The sequence below is a fragment of the Nymphalis io genome, chromosome 23 (assembly GCF_905147045.1).
Source record: "Nymphalis io chromosome 23, ilAglIoxx1.1, whole genome shotgun sequence".
Taxonomy (NCBI): Eukaryota; Metazoa; Arthropoda; class Insecta; order Lepidoptera; family Nymphalidae; genus Nymphalis; species Nymphalis io.
In genome coordinates this window covers 487,339-506,838 of record NC_065910.1, presented here as the reverse complement: position 1 = coordinate 506,838, position 19,500 = coordinate 487,339, and the positions used below count along the sequence as shown (strand labels likewise).

At 38.2% G+C, this 19,500-nt stretch overlaps 1 protein-coding gene across 8 annotated transcripts; it reads right to left on the bottom strand.

The window, feature by feature from the left end:
• Positions 1-871: 871 nt before the first annotated feature.
• On the bottom strand, positions 872-19,063 carry LOC126777628 (ribosomal protein S6 kinase delta-1). 8 transcript variants are annotated; one of them, XM_050500729.1, is made up of 13 exons: positions 18,770-19,061; positions 16,964-17,134; positions 16,557-16,655; positions 16,156-16,288; positions 14,632-15,015; positions 11,344-11,450; positions 7,051-7,245; positions 6,003-6,548; positions 5,644-5,744; positions 3,852-3,969; positions 3,438-3,548; positions 2,867-2,938; positions 872-1,916 (listed from the first exon to the last, which is right to left on the bottom strand). In XM_050500729.1, exons 1-13 carry the CDS (start codon positions 18,860-18,862, stop codon positions 1,788-1,790), a joined length of 2,259 nt encoding a protein of 752 aa, XP_050356686.1. In that variant the 5' UTR covers positions 18,863-19,061; the 3' UTR covers positions 872-1,787. The 8 variants fall into 8 exon arrangements, with proteins under 8 accessions (XP_050356686.1, XP_050356688.1, XP_050356687.1 ...); XM_050500730.1 differs by having other exon boundaries at positions 873-1,916; positions 7,051-7,206; positions 18,770-19,060; XM_050500731.1 differs by lacking the exon at positions 2,867-2,938.
• Between the last annotated feature and the right edge of the window lie 437 nt (positions 19,064-19,500).

Sequence of the window (19,500 nt, the reverse complement as noted above, 5' to 3'; positions counted from 1 at the left end):
TGTTAAGAGCCTAACATAATTTTTTTAATCTTTGGGGGGTTGCACCCATTCTATGTGGAGTCTCTATTGCTACCACACTAATACCACAAATAATAACAATGATAGAAGTGTTATATATTAAACTTCATCTATTACGAGTAGTAAAAAGTTTTTATATAAGGTAACCAAATGCTGGCACTGCACCAAATATCAGCACCGCGGCGAAAAAATCTAACCTAACTATCGGTTTTCATATAGCTAAGTAACCAAATATATTAAGGAACTCTCAAAATAATACACTTTTGTAATATAATAGACATTTTTCACACACGGCCATCTGATCACAAATTAAGCTTGTACAGAGCTTGTTCTATGGAAACCAGACAACTGATATACTACATATACTATTTTTCTTTTGTAAATACATACTTATATAGATAATTACACCCAGACTCAGGACAAACAGACATGTTCATGCACACAAATGTCTGTCCTAGGTGGGAATCGAACCCACAACCTTCGGCGTGAAAAGGCAAGTATCTACCAACCACGCCAACCGGCTCGTCAAAGATAGATATCTCTATAATGTAAATCTTGTAACAATCGTTACGCATTATTGGAGTTTTCTAGCCGTTTTCATTTCTCTAAGTAGAACTGTACTTAAGTCTAGAATTAACTTTTCTTAAACTTATAAATAAGGAATTAAATTCGTTTTTTTTTTTTTAAGTTTTTTGTTCGTTAACAAAAGGTAACAACACTAATATTTAGGTATTATCCCAAGACATTCGAAATATATTTATAATAAAAAGCATTACATTAAAATTATTATAATTATATTGAATATATAAGAAATCTATGTAATACAATAATGTAATATATAATTAGTATGTTGTAAGAAAATCTAACAACGTTTTGAAATGCCAGTACATGAATCTGACATATATATTTTCTCAATTAAAACTAAAAAAAATCTAAATAAGACTAGAATTTTGACAAGGAATGCATTTCAATAATATAAAGGAACTAATTTAAAAAAGAATCATAACCAATAAAGTAATACATTAATATTCTGAATATAAAATTACTAAATATATTAATGTTATTATAACATTTGTTTTATATACTGACAATCTAATATATAATAATTACAGAATACTGAGAATCTTATGCGGATAAAACTATATATTTAATTGTAGGAAGTTTAGTTATATATAAAGGATACAATTAAATACAGCTGGAAATATAAAAATAACCAGTTTGTACCGGTTTCCTAACCGGTTTATACCGCTTTTCAATAGAAGCGTTGCTTGTTTGACAAAAATCTACCACCGGTTCGGAAATAAATATTTTAGAGTTAACAAGAACCGGCGAAAGACACTCAGATGAATTATATATATTTTTAAACAATTATTGTGAGACTCGACTAACTAAGGTAAAAGCTATTATTTCGAAGTTTTTAGACTAATTCAATTGCTCGTTTGAAGTCTAGATATAACTAGAGATACAAAAATTGTATCATTGGTGGAATAATATAGAGATCGATCCTACTCTATTGTGGGTAAGCCATTGTTAAATAAAACTGTGACGTCATGGATAAAGATAGATAACAGACAAAATTCTAAATTGCTGTATATATGAAGTATTCTCTTACTATTCAATGAAAAAAATCAAGAAATACCTATCCGTAATAACTTTCTTCAATCTTAATTATTAAATATTTACATAAAAATATAAATACGAGTTTACTTCTATATCACAATATTATTCCTTAATCCGTCACGTGAACCTATCATTTAGACGTAGTCACATCAATCCGGGACAATCCAGCTATCGTAGACCTCCTGCCAGTCGATGTGCCGGAAGTACGGATGCTGTTTGATCTCTTCGATGCCATCTTTCCCTGAACCGAGACGTTCCGCTGGGTTAAGGGTTAGAAGCTGGAACATAATTATTTATATTTTAGTAAACCTACTGTTAGACATACTGGTGGTAGGGCTTTGTGCAAGCTCGTCTGGGTAGGTACCACCAACTCATCAGATATTCTACCGCAAAACAGCAGTACTTGGTATTGTTGTGTTCCAGTTTGAAGGGTGAGTGAGCCAGTGTAATTACAGGCACAAGGGATAAAACATCTTAGTTCCCAAGGTCGGTGGCGCATTGGTGATGTAAGCGATGGTTGACATTTCTTACAATGCCATTGTCTAAGGGCGTTTGGTGACCACTTACCATCAGGTGGACCATATGCTCGTCCGCTTTCCTATTCTATAAAAAAAAAACATACTGTTGGGAACTGGGAACACATTTATTTATTTATTTAATAGGAACACTAACAATATACATATTAAATGGTGGCATACATAACATTCGTAGAGAAAAAATCAACTTCTGATATGTATATCAATTATAAGTGTACACAACATTCACAAAATTTCGCGTCAACATAAATTACATTAAAAAATAATTGCTAACACATGCTGCGGATTTATGTAGTAGCTGAGAATATTCAGTGGCGCTTGCCTGTACTCGAACCAGGGACCTTCGGATAAGTCGCGTGTTTAGCCAGCGGACCATTTAATCTCTTTCGTTATATTGCCAGAGGATCACAAAAGAGAGTATAAATATGGCAGTCTGATAATTGAATATTGTTAAAAAAATCTTAAGTAATCGATTCTTATCGGGTTAAAAATTGTGCGGTCAGCGGGAAAAATACATTTACAATGCATTCAATCCTTTTTCTTATGATATAAAATAAAATATTGTTAGGATATTACTAAAATACCAAAATGACATAGATCATTTTGACTTTAATTAATAATCATAATAATGTATTTGTATAAAGCAACTAATCGGCTAGCCGTGGGGGAAACCGGTACGAGCGGAGCCTTACCTGCGACAGCAGCGCGCGCGCGTCGGTGGGCAGCGCGCGCGGGGGGGCGGGGGGGCGCCGCGCCGCGGGGGGCTGGGGGGGGGAGAGTTAGACACGTGCCTAGTATGTACCAGAGCTATTCCTTGGACTCCAAGCCCATCTGAGTAGTCGAGCTACTCCAATGCAGAGAACTGTTAGATACACATATGATAGATTTCCAACCACACTCATTCAGGTTTCCTTGCAATGTTTTCCTTCGCCGCCGAGCACGAGATAAATAGTAGCAACTGAGCACATGAAAATTCAATGTCAAGCGACATCAAGCGACCGGGGTTCGAACCCGCCATTTTCGTTGCATATTCCGGTACTCTAGACGTAACCGTCTTGACTCAATTAGTGTAATGGAGGACTTTATTTTTTTATAGCCTAATAGAGATAAAAACAGACGTAACAAATTAGTTCCTGTGGTAAGCGGCACAGTTGCGAGGTACGAAACAATCGAGGTGCCTTATAATGCCAATGGGTAGTGACTTCTCACCAGGTAATCAATTTCCCCATTTAACTTCCTATTTAAAATGAAGAAAGAACTTACGTAGCCACATAACAGCTCGTACATGATAACTCCGAAGCTCCAGAAGTCGCAGGCGACGTCCGTCGGGTCGTGTCCGAGCTGCAGCAGCTCCGGAGCCACGAACAGACAATCCTATAAATTGAAAAATTTGCATTAAAATTTACTTACTTCGCACAATTGCGATATACTCCTTTCACTTTCAGCTGTTAGTTAAGTTCTGTTTAATGGTTTCGCAATGGTACCATGTCACTTCTACCAATCGTGTCAAAGCACCAGGGACCGTCAAGTGTAGTCTCTCTTTTCTGTGTTTAACTTTTCACTCTGTGACAAAAATATACTTTATTCCAATATATCAAATAACCAACAAGCACTTTTTAATCAGCATTTTACAACTAAAATAAAATACCGGTTCGGTGTGACGTCACTATTAAGTACCTTCTCCCCGGAGCGCGCGAGGTTGGCGAGCGTGACGTCACTGTCGGCGTACGCGACGCAGTACGACAGCAGCACGTGTCCGCGCGCACCCAGCAGCACGTTGCGCGGGCGCAGGTCTCTGCGGACAAGTGTCGGCAGTCAACGTGCACTGATGCCTATTCTATAGGAGACGGCGTGTCGATCGAATCAAATCATTGACATTAACCCACATACCTAAGATTGTGAAGGTAATGTGAAGGCATCATTAGGTGGCGTCAATATGTAGCTATTTAAAGTTGATTTTCAGAATTTATATAAATTAAACCAATATTATAATCAAATAAATAGGAGTTATTTCATTGGTCCTTCGAGCCGGATCGTGTAAGATAATAATGTGTTTTAAGTGGAAACTTACCGGAGTAAGACAATTAAATTTAGACACGATTAATGTCGCTTTCTGCAACAGAGCTAAACAGCGTCAATGGAAACCTAGCAATTTTAAGAGAGTACGTGAGCTTTGAGTGAAATCGTGAAGTTGGATATAAACTGTAAGCAATTTTAAGAGAGTACGTGAGCTTTGAGTGAAATCGTGAAGTTGGATATAAACTGTAAGCAATTTTAACAGAGGTATGTGAGCTTTGAGTGAAATCGTGAAGTTGGATATAAACTGTAAGCAATTTTAACAGAGGTATGTGAGCTTTGAGTGAAATCGTGAAGTTGGATATAAACTGTAAGCAATTTTAACAGAGGTATGTGAGCTTTGAGTGAAATCGTGAAGTTGGATATAAACTGTAAGCAATTTTAAGAGAGTACGTGAGCTTTGAGTGAAATCGTGAAGTTGGATATAAACTGTAAGCAATTTTAAGAGAGTACGTGAGCTTTGAGTGAAATCGTGAAGTTGGATATAAACTGTAAGCAATTTTAAGAGAGTACGTGAGCTTTGAGTGAAATCGTGAAGTTGGATATAAACTGTAAGCAATTTTAACAGAGGTATGTGAGCTTTGAGTGAAATCGTGAAGTTGGATATAAACTGTAAGCAATTTTAACAGAGGTATGTGAGCTTTGAGTGAAATCGTGAAGTTGGATATAAACTGTAAGCAATTTTAACAGAGGTATGTGAGCTTTGAGTGAAATTGGAAGTTGGATATAAACTGTAAGCAATTTTAACAGAGGTATGTGAGCTTTGAGTGAAATCGTGAAGTTGGATATAAACTGTAAGCAATTTTAACAGAGGTATGTGAGCTTTGAGTGAAATCGTGAAGTTGGATATAAGCTGTAAGGCTTTTACTCGGATAAATTACATAGAGTACACATACGAGTAAATTAAAAAACTTTGTCAAAGTCTCTTAATAGTTAGTATTTTAAGTATAAGGCTATATGTTTAAGAAGTTTTCTATTATTTCTAATAACTTTTTGATTTTTTGTGATATTAATACTTAGGCCGAATGAATTGTTTCACTGAAGACACAATGTCTTTATCTAAGTCAATTATCATTATTAGCAAGTCATTATCTAACCAAGTTATCGAATGCCATACTTGACAATCAAATTTACAAAAATGTCAATTTAGATGAAAATCACAATCTCTAACGGTTTTATGTTTTATCTTAGGTTATATGGATAAATAGTTACTCCCCTTCTTCTCACATCTCATCATTCAGCAATTAGACATTTGAAAATGATGACATTTAAGAACACAAAATTAACTTTCAATTCTAACTAATAATTGCGATAGTAAATAATGCTTGTTACGTATTTGCGTTACTACTCAGCCGATACATCAGTTAATAATACATAATATAATGTTCCTCACCTCCATATAACTCCACAATTATGTAAACTTTCCAAAGCGGTCAGTATCTCGGCTCCCCACCGACACACAGCTGACGGAGGTATCTCGGATTTAGGTTGAGGCTGGAAACGATTGACGTAAACTAAAAAAAAGCACATGCAACTCAAAACACGTCACGGACTTGAAACGTTTTTGCGTCAGAAATATTTCACATAACATATACATATATATATAATCTGTAATAAAACTGTTATCATCCCAATCTTCTAAAATGCTTGTAAGAGCAATTGCGTAGAGCATAAGCGTTCCCAAAAATTCAGAAAACTAATCTGGAAACGTGTTATTGTAAAATTGAATGTAAAAGATTTTATGCTACATACCAAATTACTGTCTATTTCAATTCTTTCAGTCTCTCTCTCTATCTTCCCTCCCTTTTCCTCCTCCACCTCAACTTTATCTTCTTTTCGTACACTACTCATATTCGGCACCTCTGTCAGCACTCTGTCCACATTTAGAAGTAGCTTCTGAGAATTTTTAACTAATTCATTTACCGACATATCGACGTTGTCCAAGACATCAGTTCCTTCTAAATTTTCGTTGACGTCATCGCAAACATCGATTTTATTAATATTATCGTTTTGTACATCGATATCTGCGGTACGTTTTCTTTGTTCATTGAACACGTGTTCTAAATTGACTTCTCTCGTATTCGGTGATGAGTGTTTATAATTTTTGATGTAATCGAATAATCGCTCGCCGGGCGCGTAGGAGAGTATGAGAAATATGAGGTCTTCTGTCTCCACGTACGCGTGTAGGGGGACCATGTACGGAATGAGCGTGGGGAGGATCGGTTGTCGAGTCTCATTTGATCTTTGGTGGAAATAATCATCGAAATCCGTTAGATTTTTTGGTATTTTTTGGATGACCTGAAATTCAAAAAGTTAAATTTTATTTAAATAAATATGTTAGAATCTAAAGGTTATCGAAACTTTGAGCGTGGGGAATATTGTTATCGATTTAGAGTAAAAAAATGGTTTATTTTTTTCTTTGTATGCACATCGTTGGAAGAACTCGATGATAGTGATAAAAATCTACTTAGTTTTTTGTCTTGGCGGTGAATGGATTGTGTTTACGAATAAAATCATGGGGTCGATCTGTCTATCTATACATTTGTTTCTGTAAATCTGCACGATCATGTTTTGTACGAAATTTTCTATTTTGTCGACTTGTATGATAATTCAGTTACATTAGATCAGTTTCAAATCGGTGATTCGTCGTGTATTGAATTAGAAATATATATATATGATTATTACTATTATTTAACAGATTTAAGCCAAATAATGTCATACTATAACGGTCTCCTAATAAAAATAAATAAATAGATTATCGTAATAGTTTAGGTAGCCACGGCCGGCGACCGGTGCGTACCTTCATGGCGCGGCAGTGCTGCTGCTGGCGGTGCAGCACGAGCAGCACGCGCGCGCGGCGCGCCAGCACGCGGTACGCGCCCAGCTCGGAGCGGCACGCGCGCAGCACGCGCAGCGGCAGCGCCGCGTGCGGGCCGCGCGGGGGGGCGGGGGGCGCCTGCGGGCGGCGGACGGGTTCAGCGCGTTTGCAACTTAACTTAATATATATAAATAAAACTAGCTAATGCATATAGGAACTTGTTATTAGAAGTGGCAGATGTTCTCATTTTTTATAAATCCGATATTACTTCTCGATTAAAGACTTTTATGTCATATGCCACTAAATTATTAACAAATAATGCTTCCCGGTGTAACAATTAATTTAAATTCGAACGAGTTAATGTAGTAAATTATATACATACAAATATTCAAAAACTTAACATGAAATGAAGTAGTAACTAGTGACCCAGAAGATGTTTCGATGCATCTAATAATTTATATCGTATATGATAAAACGTGCAAGTTTTTCTCACAGACTGCATATAATACCATGGAACCAGCTATACTGAAAAGTGAAGTTCGAGCCGCAATCGATCACCTAAAGAGCGATAAAGCTGTAGGAGCTGACGAAATCCCAATAGAAATCTTTAAAGCAATGGGTGAACACGGAGTTGATATGCTACAACACCAGCTGTAATCGTGTCTGGGCACACTCCGTGTTTATACCACTGCATAAGAAGGGATCAACAAAGAAATGCAACAACTACAGATTAATAGCCTTGATATCACACGCCAGCAAAGTACTCCTTCATATCATCAACACCAGACTGCAAGCTTTTCTGAAACCTGAGATTTATCCGTGCAGTGACGGAGAAAGAATACATTTCACTGCCCCTCTCTTTCCCATGGGTGTCGTAAGAGGCGACTAAGGGATATCTGAGCGACCATCTGCTCATCTGGTGGTAGGATGCTAACATCCGCCTGGCTTGTTACCACCGTACGCATGGTGAAAAACTCGTGAAGTGGCTTGCAGCTGCGTTTCGAGGTCAGCCAGCGTACAGCCAGTGCCCGAGCGAGTATTGCCGCGATGGGTGTTGGTCCAGTGGAGACGGCTGTTGAACCGATGCCGGGGGAAACTGTATTGACCTGCCGGACAGGGAGACCCTAAGAAACGGCTGTTCCGCTGGCCGCCCGTGGCATAGTACAGGGGCCCGAGCGTGCCTAACCAGCTCGTGAGGCTGCCCCACCAGGCCACGCATAATCTCGGGGTGGACCGTCGTGCCGGTTGGTGACCGGTGGCTTTGCCGACAATTCCGTCATCGATGATTGTAGTGCACTGCCACCTACAATACCTGCATGTGGCCATACGATGCCTGACATTAAAATCAGGCAACGTGATGTGCGTGCGGAGCTGCAATCACTTGATGTACGGAAAGCTAGCGGTCCCGATGGAATACCAGCCATAGTGCTGAAGAAGTGCGCAGCGGAGCTGTCTCCTGTGTTAACGCGCCTGTTCCAACTTTCTCTCCCTTCGGGAAGTGTGCCGGAGGTTTGTGCATGGTGGATACCACGGACGCGCAGTGGCTGGGCGGGCGGAAACTGAGGAGAGGCGGGAGAATCTTGTCATTGAACTCGATAGGACGTTAGATCTCATCGCCAAATGGGGCTCTGATAATCTTGTTGAGTTTAATGCCAAGAAAACACAGGTATGCGCTCTCACGGCGAAAAAGTCAACATTTTCCCCTCTTCCCTCCCTCTGTGGTACTCCGCTGGTGATGCAAAGCAAAATCGCCATGCTGGGGATTGACGTTCGCTGCGACCTTAGTCCAAGGGATTACATCGAGGCTGTTATAAAAACAGCTTCACGGAAACTCGGAGTTCTGAACAAGGTGCGGCGCTTTTTCACGCCACAACAACTGTGCCTGCTGTACAAAACACAGGTACGGTCTTGCGTGGAATATTGCTCGCACCTTTGGGATGGCTCCGCTAAGGGCCATCTACTTGAGGCCTTGGACCGGTTGCAGCGACGTGCAGTACGCATTATTGGCGACGTAAAGGTCACAAACACCCTTGAACCTTTACAATTGCGTCGTGAGATAGCAGCACTGAGCGCTTTCTATCGACTGTATCACGGCGAGTGCTCTGAGGAATTATTCTCTCTAATTCCTGCTTCCCCCTTCCTTCTTAAGTCCACGCGAGCTGGTTCTCGATGTCACCGCCTAACTGTGACATCAATTCCATCGCGAACAAAGAAATTTGGCAACTCCTTTCTTTGTCGCACTTCCAAAAAATGGAATTCCTTACCAGCTCACGTATTCCCCTCCTCTTACAACCCGGGTTCCTTCAAACGAGGCGTGAAGAGGCATCTTGCGGGCCGGCAAGGCGAAGGCGGCTAGTACAGAGCGTTTTTCCCGTCTGTACTGGCCGTCGTCGCGTTTGGACTCTACTACCACTTACCATCAGGTGGAGTAGAGTCATTTGCCCTCCCGGCGATATAAAAAAAAAAAAAAAAGATAGATAGAGCAAGCAGGATTCATCAAGGGTCGAGGGACAAGGGAGCAGATTTTAATTCTTCGACAGATTATCGAAAAACCTAGAGAGTTTAACAGCCCGCTCTATATTTGCTTCGTCGACTTTCGCAAGGCCTTCGACACCGTGAAATGGCACAAGTTATGGGACGTACTCATACAAATGGGATTACCTAACTACTTAGTTCGTCTCATTTGCCGACTTTACGAGGACGGGACTGCGACTGTTCGAATAGACGACATTGACTCAAAAGGCACATACTGGTGTTCGGCAAGGGTGCATACTCTCTCCACTCCTATTGAACATATATACGGAGTGACAAGGGGGTTTCAGTAGTAGGTCGTAAGATATCCAATTTAAGATACGCCGATGACACTTATCGCTCAAACAAAAGAAGACATGGAACACTTGCAGACACGCCTGGAGACAATAAGCCTTTCCTTCGGACTTGTGATCAATAGAGTCAAAACCAAGATGATGATCGTGGACCGCGCTAAGCTGAATCACCCAGATATCTCTATGATTGGCAACTGTGAAGTAGTCCAAAGCTACCTGTACCTCGGCTCCACGATCACGAACACTGGTGGATGTGAGGACGAGATTCAAAGGAGACGTGCTATCACAAGGTCTGCTGTTGATAGGGTTAAAAGAGTCTGGTGCAACCACCAATATAATAAAAGCTACCAAAGTCCGCCTGATGAGAAGCCTGGTCTTCCCTATATTTCTTTATGGCGCAGTAACATGGACGGTTCGACAGAAAGACCGACGCAAAATTGACGCACTCGAAATGTTGTGTTGGCGGCGACTGCTGCGGATCCCTTGGACAGCATTTCGGACTAACATCTCGATCTTGGAGGAACTAAAAATCAAAAAAAGACTATCGTCGACTGTGCAAACACGAATTCTCAAATACTTCGGACACATTGTTCGAAATAAACACTCCATGGAACGACTCGTTGTCCAAGGGCAAGTGGAAGGCAAGCGGTCGCGCGGTCGAGTACCCAAGCGTTGGACAGACATTATAAAAGCTGCAACACAGACCTCCACAGTCCAATGTTTTAGAGATGCTGAAGACCGCATCAAATGGAAACACAGCGGGGGCTACATTAGCCAAAAACGATGCGTCATCGTCAACCACGACCACTCTGTCAAGAGCGAACGACTGATGAGTGATGATAAAACTATAATATAAGCTTTAATTTTTAAGAAGTCTTTACTACGAATTCGTTACTTTTCTTACGAAAATGTAAAATTTTACCAATTTTTTTAAATTTGAAACGAAAACGACCGTTATAATTTCAACCCAAACCAATTTCCTTATTTAAATAAATTATTAGAAAAATATGAAATCAACTTCTCGATATACATAAAAACTATATTTCATAGAAAACAATTTGGCTTTACTAGAGTATACTCAAAAGTCGTTGCGAGAATTAGAAAGGAAATTTTTTAGACAAATGTTATTGGTGTATTATATTTTTTACCTAAGGCTTTTGATTGCGTTGAACATAAAACGCTTTCATATAAAAATCATATAAGCTATATGATTGTACAAAAAAAAAAAAATCTAATACCAAAGAACTCAATAAATTTCCATTAATAAAGCCCTCTGGATTCTTACTAAGAATGGGTGTCCCACAGGGAACAATTGACGAACCTTTCCTATTTCCTTTATATATAAATGATAAGAGATTTGACTGCTACTTTTTGCTAAGCACATTTTATTGTTGACGGTAAAAAATATTTTTAAGTGAATTTATTAACAAAGTACATAGACGGTACTTACATTCAAATCGTCGTTGCTAAGATGATTCTTGTATAAAGCTTCTGCATGTGTTAGATATTTGTTTATTTCCTCCTTCATTTGCGCTCGAATTTGAGGGTCCGTCTCCGCTGCGAACAATTATTATTATTACTTATTACACGGTAAATATAACAAGGAGTAAGAGACACATTAGGAATGTATGTAATATAATAAAACTGAAGTTTGAACGTTTGGATGTTTGTTTGTTCGAGCGCGTGAATCTTAACCGATGATCGTGGGTTCAAACCGGGCAACCACTGAATTTTCATGTGGTTAATTTGAGTTTATAATTCATATCGTGCTTAACGGTGAAGGAAAACATCGTGAGGAAACCTGCATGTGTCTAATTTCATTGAAATTCAGCCACATGTGTATTCTACCAATCCGCATTGGAGTAGCGTGGTGGAATAAGCTTCAAACTTTCTCCGTAAAAAAAGGAGAGTAGGCCTTAGCCCAGCAGTGGGACATTCACATGCTGTTACTACTTCTCAGTACGATTTGAAAATGTATTTTTGTATTAGATAGCTCATTATTTCAATTAGTAAATAAGCATTGTTGGACTTTATTATTGACACGTTGCGTTTTACAGTTTATAACTTAAATCTCTCTTTACACCGTCAATACGCTGCCAACCATGGAATCTAAGATGTTGTGTGCCTCGAGCCATATTTATTATTTAATTTACAGTAGTTTTGTGCAATTTTTACTTGAACTTAGATAGAAACGACAATAGTCTGGATTAAGGGTAGAGCAGGCTAGAGAATTAAATAACTATATCCCCCATTTTATAATTACTGAAAAACTTTGGAACACAAACAAAAAGATCTCAATATTCCCTGACTTTCAAGATAGCATCTCGATTTTACTGACTTTACCTGACCACCTTGAGTGTCCCTAACGTTTCCCTGACTTTTCAGAATGTGAACTGCCTGATTATCTACATCGACCTTCACATAAGAGTTGATCGTAACATACGAACTTTAAATCTTGCAATTGTCTTTTAATCTAACCCCGTTACTAAAACAAACATAGTGTAAAGCGTATAGTTACATAATGCATTGTCTCCTTCTTTCGAGTGTCAAATTTCTGATGTCAGAAAGAGAGAGTGTGTGAATTGATCCGGACGGAATATTATTAAAATAGTATAAATAATAACATAATGATTCTATTACCGAATGTTACTAATAATATAATTCAATATTTATTTAAAAATTGCTAACTGAACAGTGAGTTAACCATTAAAATAAAAGGTACTCCAACATGGGCAGTACATTAACAACGAAGGGAATGACTAACAAATCTAATAATGATAAACAACATATCAAAGATGATTTTTTTTTATTAAATTGGAAGGCGGACGAGCATATGGGCCACCTGATGGTAAGTGGTCACCAACGCCCATAGACATTGGTATTGTAAGAAATGTTAACCATCGCTTACATCACCAATGCGCCACCAACCTTGGGAACGCAGATGTTACGTCCCTTGTGCCTCTAATTACACTGGCTCACTCACACTCCAAAACGGAACACAACAATACCTGTGGTACCTACCCAGACGAGCTTGCACAAAGCTCTGCCACCAGTAAAATACCATTAGTTAACCTATTTACTAACAAAAAACACCACATACTCACAAGTATCTCCGTCGTAATCTTGTAAATAACCACACATGTACAAAAAATCCATTAAAATTTATACAAAACACGACAATGTCTATTGATGCGTTAATTAGTAATGTATGTTTTAATGATAAAGCGATTGCGATTACATTATCTTGCTAGTGGGTCAGAGATTAAACAAATGATATCGGCTCAGGGCAATTATATATAAGCACATAACTGTGACTCATCAATCTCTATATGCATATATATGTTACTAGCTTAATAATATTAAATAATAATAATAATATCCTGGGACATTTTTCACACACGGCCATCTGATCCCAAATTAAGCTTGTACAGAGCTTGTGCTATGGAAACCAGACAACTGATATACTTCATATACTACTTTTTTTTGTAAATACATACTTATATAGATAATTACATCCAGACTCAGGACAAACATTCATGTTCATGCACACAAACGTCTGTCCTGGGTGGGAATCGAACCCACAACCTTCGGCGTGAAAGGCAAGTGTTCTACCAACCACGCCAACCGGCTCGTCAAATATTTACTTGCAAGTATAACTGCTTACTTACCTAGTTAGATAATAGTAATATATTAATAAAACCATCTATGTTGTAACATGTCCAAAATATTTTTATCATGCCGTGCTTAATTAATACTGGTACCCACTCATCAGATATTCTACCGCAAAACAGCAGTACTTGGTATTGTTGTGTTCCGGTTTGAAGGGCGAGTGAGCCAGTGTAATTACAGGCACAAGGGATAAAACATCTTAGTTCCTAAGGTTGGTGGCGCATTGGTGATGTAAGCGATGGTTAACATTTCTTACAATGCCGATGTCTATGGACGTTGGTGACCACTTATCATCAGGTGGCCCATATGCTCGTCCGCCAATCTATACTATAAAAAAAACATTAGTCTTTGCTGACGGTAGAATATTAAGAATCCATTTGTGATACTGTCAAATGATAAAACTATGTATTGCTGTGTTTCACTTTCTCCCTCTTTCAAGAGGGAGTGAATTGTTGTAATTACACAAAGAATATAATTTTAAATGGCATCTTTTTTACCATGCCGTGTCTAATTAATAAAGTGAGACACTTTGATGATTTGACAAATAATATTATAAGTTATACACTTAGAAAGATTGTGACGTTAAAAAAGCACACCGCATTCGAAGATCACTAGAATCTAAAAGAAAGAACACTTCTCGCCTATCCGTTTCAGGTGACCGTTTCGAATTAGTCGAAATTGAACGAATCGTTTAATAATTAATTAATTACCAATAATTAGATAATTACGTTATTATAAGCCGATAACGATATTTTTGGAATTATCAAATTTGGTTGTCATAAATATATACGAATATGATACGCACGTCGTCAAGCTTAGTCAGCTTCAAATCCTACCGGGAAACATGAAGCCACCAATTTGCCGGCGGGAGAATGACAATCGTACTCGTTTGGAATAGTACCGCAAATTAACGAGATATCCCACTGGGAAACGACGAGCCCGGGCGGCCGCGGTTCAGTTCAAGGGAATCGATGGACGGACACGGCGAACATAACATCTTAGATGGCGCGGCGGGCAGCGCGAGTAACGGAGAATGGCGCGCCAGGCCAAGTGGCGCCCCCGCACTGACCGGCGGCGGCGCGCAGCTGCGCCCCCACGGCGGCGCGGTAGGCGGCGAAGGCGGCCGCGAACGCGCCGCGACGCTCGCAGCGCGCCGCGCGCTGCAGCGCCGCCTGCGTCCCGCTCGCACGCCGCGCGACTGAGCGGGACGGCGCGCTGGCCCGCGACGTGGACGCGCCGCCGCCCGAGACGAGGTCGCTCGCCTCCTCGAGCGGCGAGCCGTCGATGCCGTCCAGGGAGTTTATGGACTCGAAGCTGTCCGAGTCGGACGCTTTCGGACTCGTTTCGGGGGACTCCCTTATTTCGACGTCGGCCGCCTCGTATATTGGTATCTGCGATATCTCGATGTCCGTCGGTATGCCCGGGTCTGCGTTATCTGGATTCTGATTTTGCGCTGAAAATAGTAACAGTGCGACTATACAAATACCATAGTCGTTAACGTTCACCGGTGGTTTTATTGAGCCGACCTGAGATTTGAACCCGGGACCTCGGGGTCCGCGGCCTCATCTGGCCACTACACAAACTAGGCGGTCAGTTTATTTAAAAAAGTTTATCAAACTGTCATCGAAAGGGTAACCTAACAGACGAGCATTAGATAAAACAGAAATTCAAGCTAAATAAAATTGTCCGGTGATCAAGGTCCGCTGTGCGGTTGTATAGCGGACCTTGATAACGCAGCATAACCGCTGCGATGAGCGCAAAGAAATTCTATATTTAGGTATCCTTGAACCTAGGCGTGGTGGAATCTCCAAGCCTTCTCCTCAAAAAGAGGAGATGAGGCCTTTAGCCCAGCAGTGGGCCATTCACAGGCTGATACGAAACCTAGACGAGGATGTCGATAGTGAGTTTTAGGGGAACAACGCATTAAGTGTCAAAAGAGATGGAGAAATTTATATAGTTAAATAAAATGCAAGACGCAATATTATGACGCAATAAGCCACCAATGAGCGTTCAGTATTTAGACAGACTAATAACTTTGATCAGTGTTTCGAAAACTGGAAAGAAGTCTACAAGCTTGTTTGGAAAAAACCTACACGGTTATAGAACTTTGTGCATATCTGGCACATGTTCTGCCACCAAACAGCAAAATACTTAGTATTGCTGTATTACGAAGGATGATTGAGCCAGTGTAAGCACAGGCATAAGGGACATTACTAAGCTCCCAAGGTCGGTGGCGCATTAGCGATGTAATGTTAACCATCCCGGTTAATATTTCTTACAGTGCCAATGTCTATGGGCGGTTCATTTGCGCGTCCGTCTACCTATATTATTATTATTATTTTTAGTAAGAGGGGGCCAACGAGCTCACCTGTTGGAAATTTACTACCCGTGGACACCTGCAACACCCAAGGGCTTGCAGAAGCGTTGCCGGCCTTTAAGAAAGAGTACGCTCTTTTCTTGAAGGTTTCCATGTCATATTGAACCGATATGAAAATTCGCCGGCGAGAACTGGTTCCACAAAGTGGTTGTGCGAGGCAGAAAATGCCCTAAAGTCGCGCTGTTGCGGATTATAAATAATGTGTTAATATATTACCGGTAGGACTCCTGGCTTCATCGTCCGATGTCTGGTATTCTAAAGGTGGATTTTCCTCTATCGGCAAATGAAGTGACGATCGTATCGCGTTGATCACTCCAGAAGGCTTTGGATCAGGTTCTGGATAACCGGTCTGATGGTTAGAGAGATCATTATGTACGCATGTATATTTGTATGTGAACTAAACGAAAACAATTTAAATATGTAGGAAAGTATGCTACATGATGGCACGATTTGAGATACTGTGACAGAAAACATCGTGAGGATAACCGTACGAGTCAATGGGAATGCTGCCACACGTGTATCCAAAGTACAGGTACTGGTACAGTGATAAAATAAGTGAGAAGGGCGAAGCCTTGCCCAGCAGTGGGGCGTGGAAAATAAAATACATTAAAAATTACCTGAAGGAAATTAACGAAGTCAGTGCTCGTAAACAACAGCCTGTGTTCCGCGACGAACTCTAGAAGGGCCTTAATTGTTTTTGCTCTTTCATCAATCACCTGGAAATATGTCACGACAATTAAAAAAACAAAATATTGTTTATTCAAGTAGTAACAGCTACGTGTAGTAGTGTCGTCAAATTACACGATAAATTAAATGGAATGCTACTTCCCATTCTCATTAAATACTCATAAACTTCGTAATTGTATGCAATGTATTAAAAACAAGAATTCAAATTATATATTACCATGAAAATTAACAAATATTAACCTCAAGGTCTTATCTATAAAACACTTATAATATTAGTAACACTCTAGATTAAATTACTATCACTTAATAAATAGATTTGATAATATTTAAGTCTCACCTCTGGATGAAACCTTTTAAAGAAACTGCTTTTAGCTAGCTGCGGGAATGTTCCTTTAAGATGTAGCCCACTGTGTAGTGATTTCATAGACTTGTGCAGCTGCTGGATGTCGCTATATCTTTTCCATACTGATATCACTGTCACCGCTTCTGGAGAGTCTATTGGAAAGAGCTGGAATATTTTTAAGTTGAGCATTTAATTAATTAATTACCAGGTATTAGTTGAGATTGCTATGAATAATAAGGTTACCTTCATATGTTATTTTACTTAACCATTTTTAATTTAAAATATGTTATTTATATAATTAAGTGTAATATTCTTTTTAACTATCTATCTATTCAAAATACAAGATAAAGACGGATTGAGAAATAAGCAACGTTAAATAAATATACCATTTGTGAATGTATAAAAAGTTTATTAAATTTCCTTTACATCCATTTGTCATTGTCAATCATTAAAATTTAATATGATAATAATATCCTGGGACATTATTCACACACGGCCATCTGATCCCAAACTAAGCAGAGCTTGTACTATGGAAACCAGACAACTGATATTCTACTTTCTTTTGTTAATACATGCTTACATAGATAATTACACCCAGACTCAGGACAAACAGATATGTTCATGCACACAAACGTCTGTCCTGGGTGGGAATCAAACCCACAACCTTCGGTGTGAAAGGCAAGTATCTACCAACCAAGCCAACCATCACATATATAACATTATAATTACAATAATTGGTTAAAGTAGATATAACAGCAACCCAAAATATTTCCACCTGTATACATATTGACTGCCTACACTATATCGTAATTTATTGTACACTTAAAACCAATACTTAATTACATTTATTTTTTAACTAATATCTGTATTCTCTAGTATCATTTAAGTTTTAAAAGTTTAGTATCATAATAATAAACTCATTATTAAATAATAATTTTAACAACGCAAACCATCTGGTGATTCGTTTGCTCATCAAAAAGACTAATTGATGGTATGAAATCATCTTCTTATATAGACATTCTCACAGATAGAAGTAACGACTGTAAATGCTAGACATTTATGCTTTAAACTAGAACACATCGACATTAATGGTATGGTATGGTCCATACAGCCTTCTCACCATATTTGTATTTGAATTAAATGTTTAACAAATTTTTCCTTATTAATTTTACAGAGCAAAGTTGAATTATGGTTATAATGATTACCTATTTAATATTCAAGAACTTAATTTTATTTTCTTATTGCACATTATTTATTAAAACAAAATTTTACATTCATAAATGACTGTTACTTATCATAACTTATACAATTTAAATGAAATCACATTTTTATACTATTCATTTATTTGAAGTGCACATTATTTTATCTTAGAAAGTGCAACTATAAATAATTAAGAATAAGTAGAAAGATGAGCTAAGTTAGAAAAAAATATATACAAAACAATCACTTATATCACAATAGTCCTCTATAAAGTAGATTAATATGGATTTCACAATTTTTTATCACAACAATTATAATGGTAACATTGTATTACAAATGATAATAAATACATTCATATTAAAAAAATGAATGATTATTCAGTATATTTTAACAAATAATCACAAGTACCTTCTATTTATGTCAGGGTTGTTAACTTTTCAATTTTATATATAACCACAAGCGTACTTTCGGAAATTGAGTAGCAATATTTGCTACTAATCAATAAAATTCCCTCACCGATACAAACTTAATTTTGTTGTTAAACTGATAAAAGTAAGTACTTATGTATTATAACTAAATAAAGTCCATAGAAATACTTACAACGGATGTTATCTTGTAAATCGTAAAACCGTTTTTATGTTTTGCTGTCTCGTCGATAGAAAACCGGCGAACCCACTTGTCTCTTGCCGACATATTTATTTACATAAAACACTATTTTGTATGATACAAATTGTATTGAATAGAAAGTTAATCACTATACATTATCCAAGATTAAACGTAAACGACAATAATGGAAAATAAGATAATTATATACTAAAATATGTTGTAAACTCTACTGTATAGATTTTGTACACATAACACAAGTAAAGTGCATTAATGCATTAAAATTATGCATGACTTTGACAGCGACAACCGACACATATGGTTGTCCTCTTGAGTAACCGTCTAAATAAAAACGTTACAGAAAATACAGCGAATTGTCTAAAAACAGCTACCATCGCAATTGGTTCTTCTTAATACTTTTCTATACACGCATAGTTAATTTGAATAATCTTAATGATATTATATGAAATATAATAAACGTATATAGTATTTTTGATAATATAATTGAAAAATAAAAATAAAAAATAAAAGTACTTTTTTTACACCAAATCATAAACTTACAATTATCTCAATCAACAACAGATGTCGCTAACGTATTTTAAAACTGTATTTTGTAAATGTTTACGTCCCGTTTCGTCCATGAGAAAGTAGGAGCATATTGTGCTTTCTGAAAGAACTTTCAAAATGTGGTTTGAAACTGAAATCAGTAATATAAATTAATTTATTAC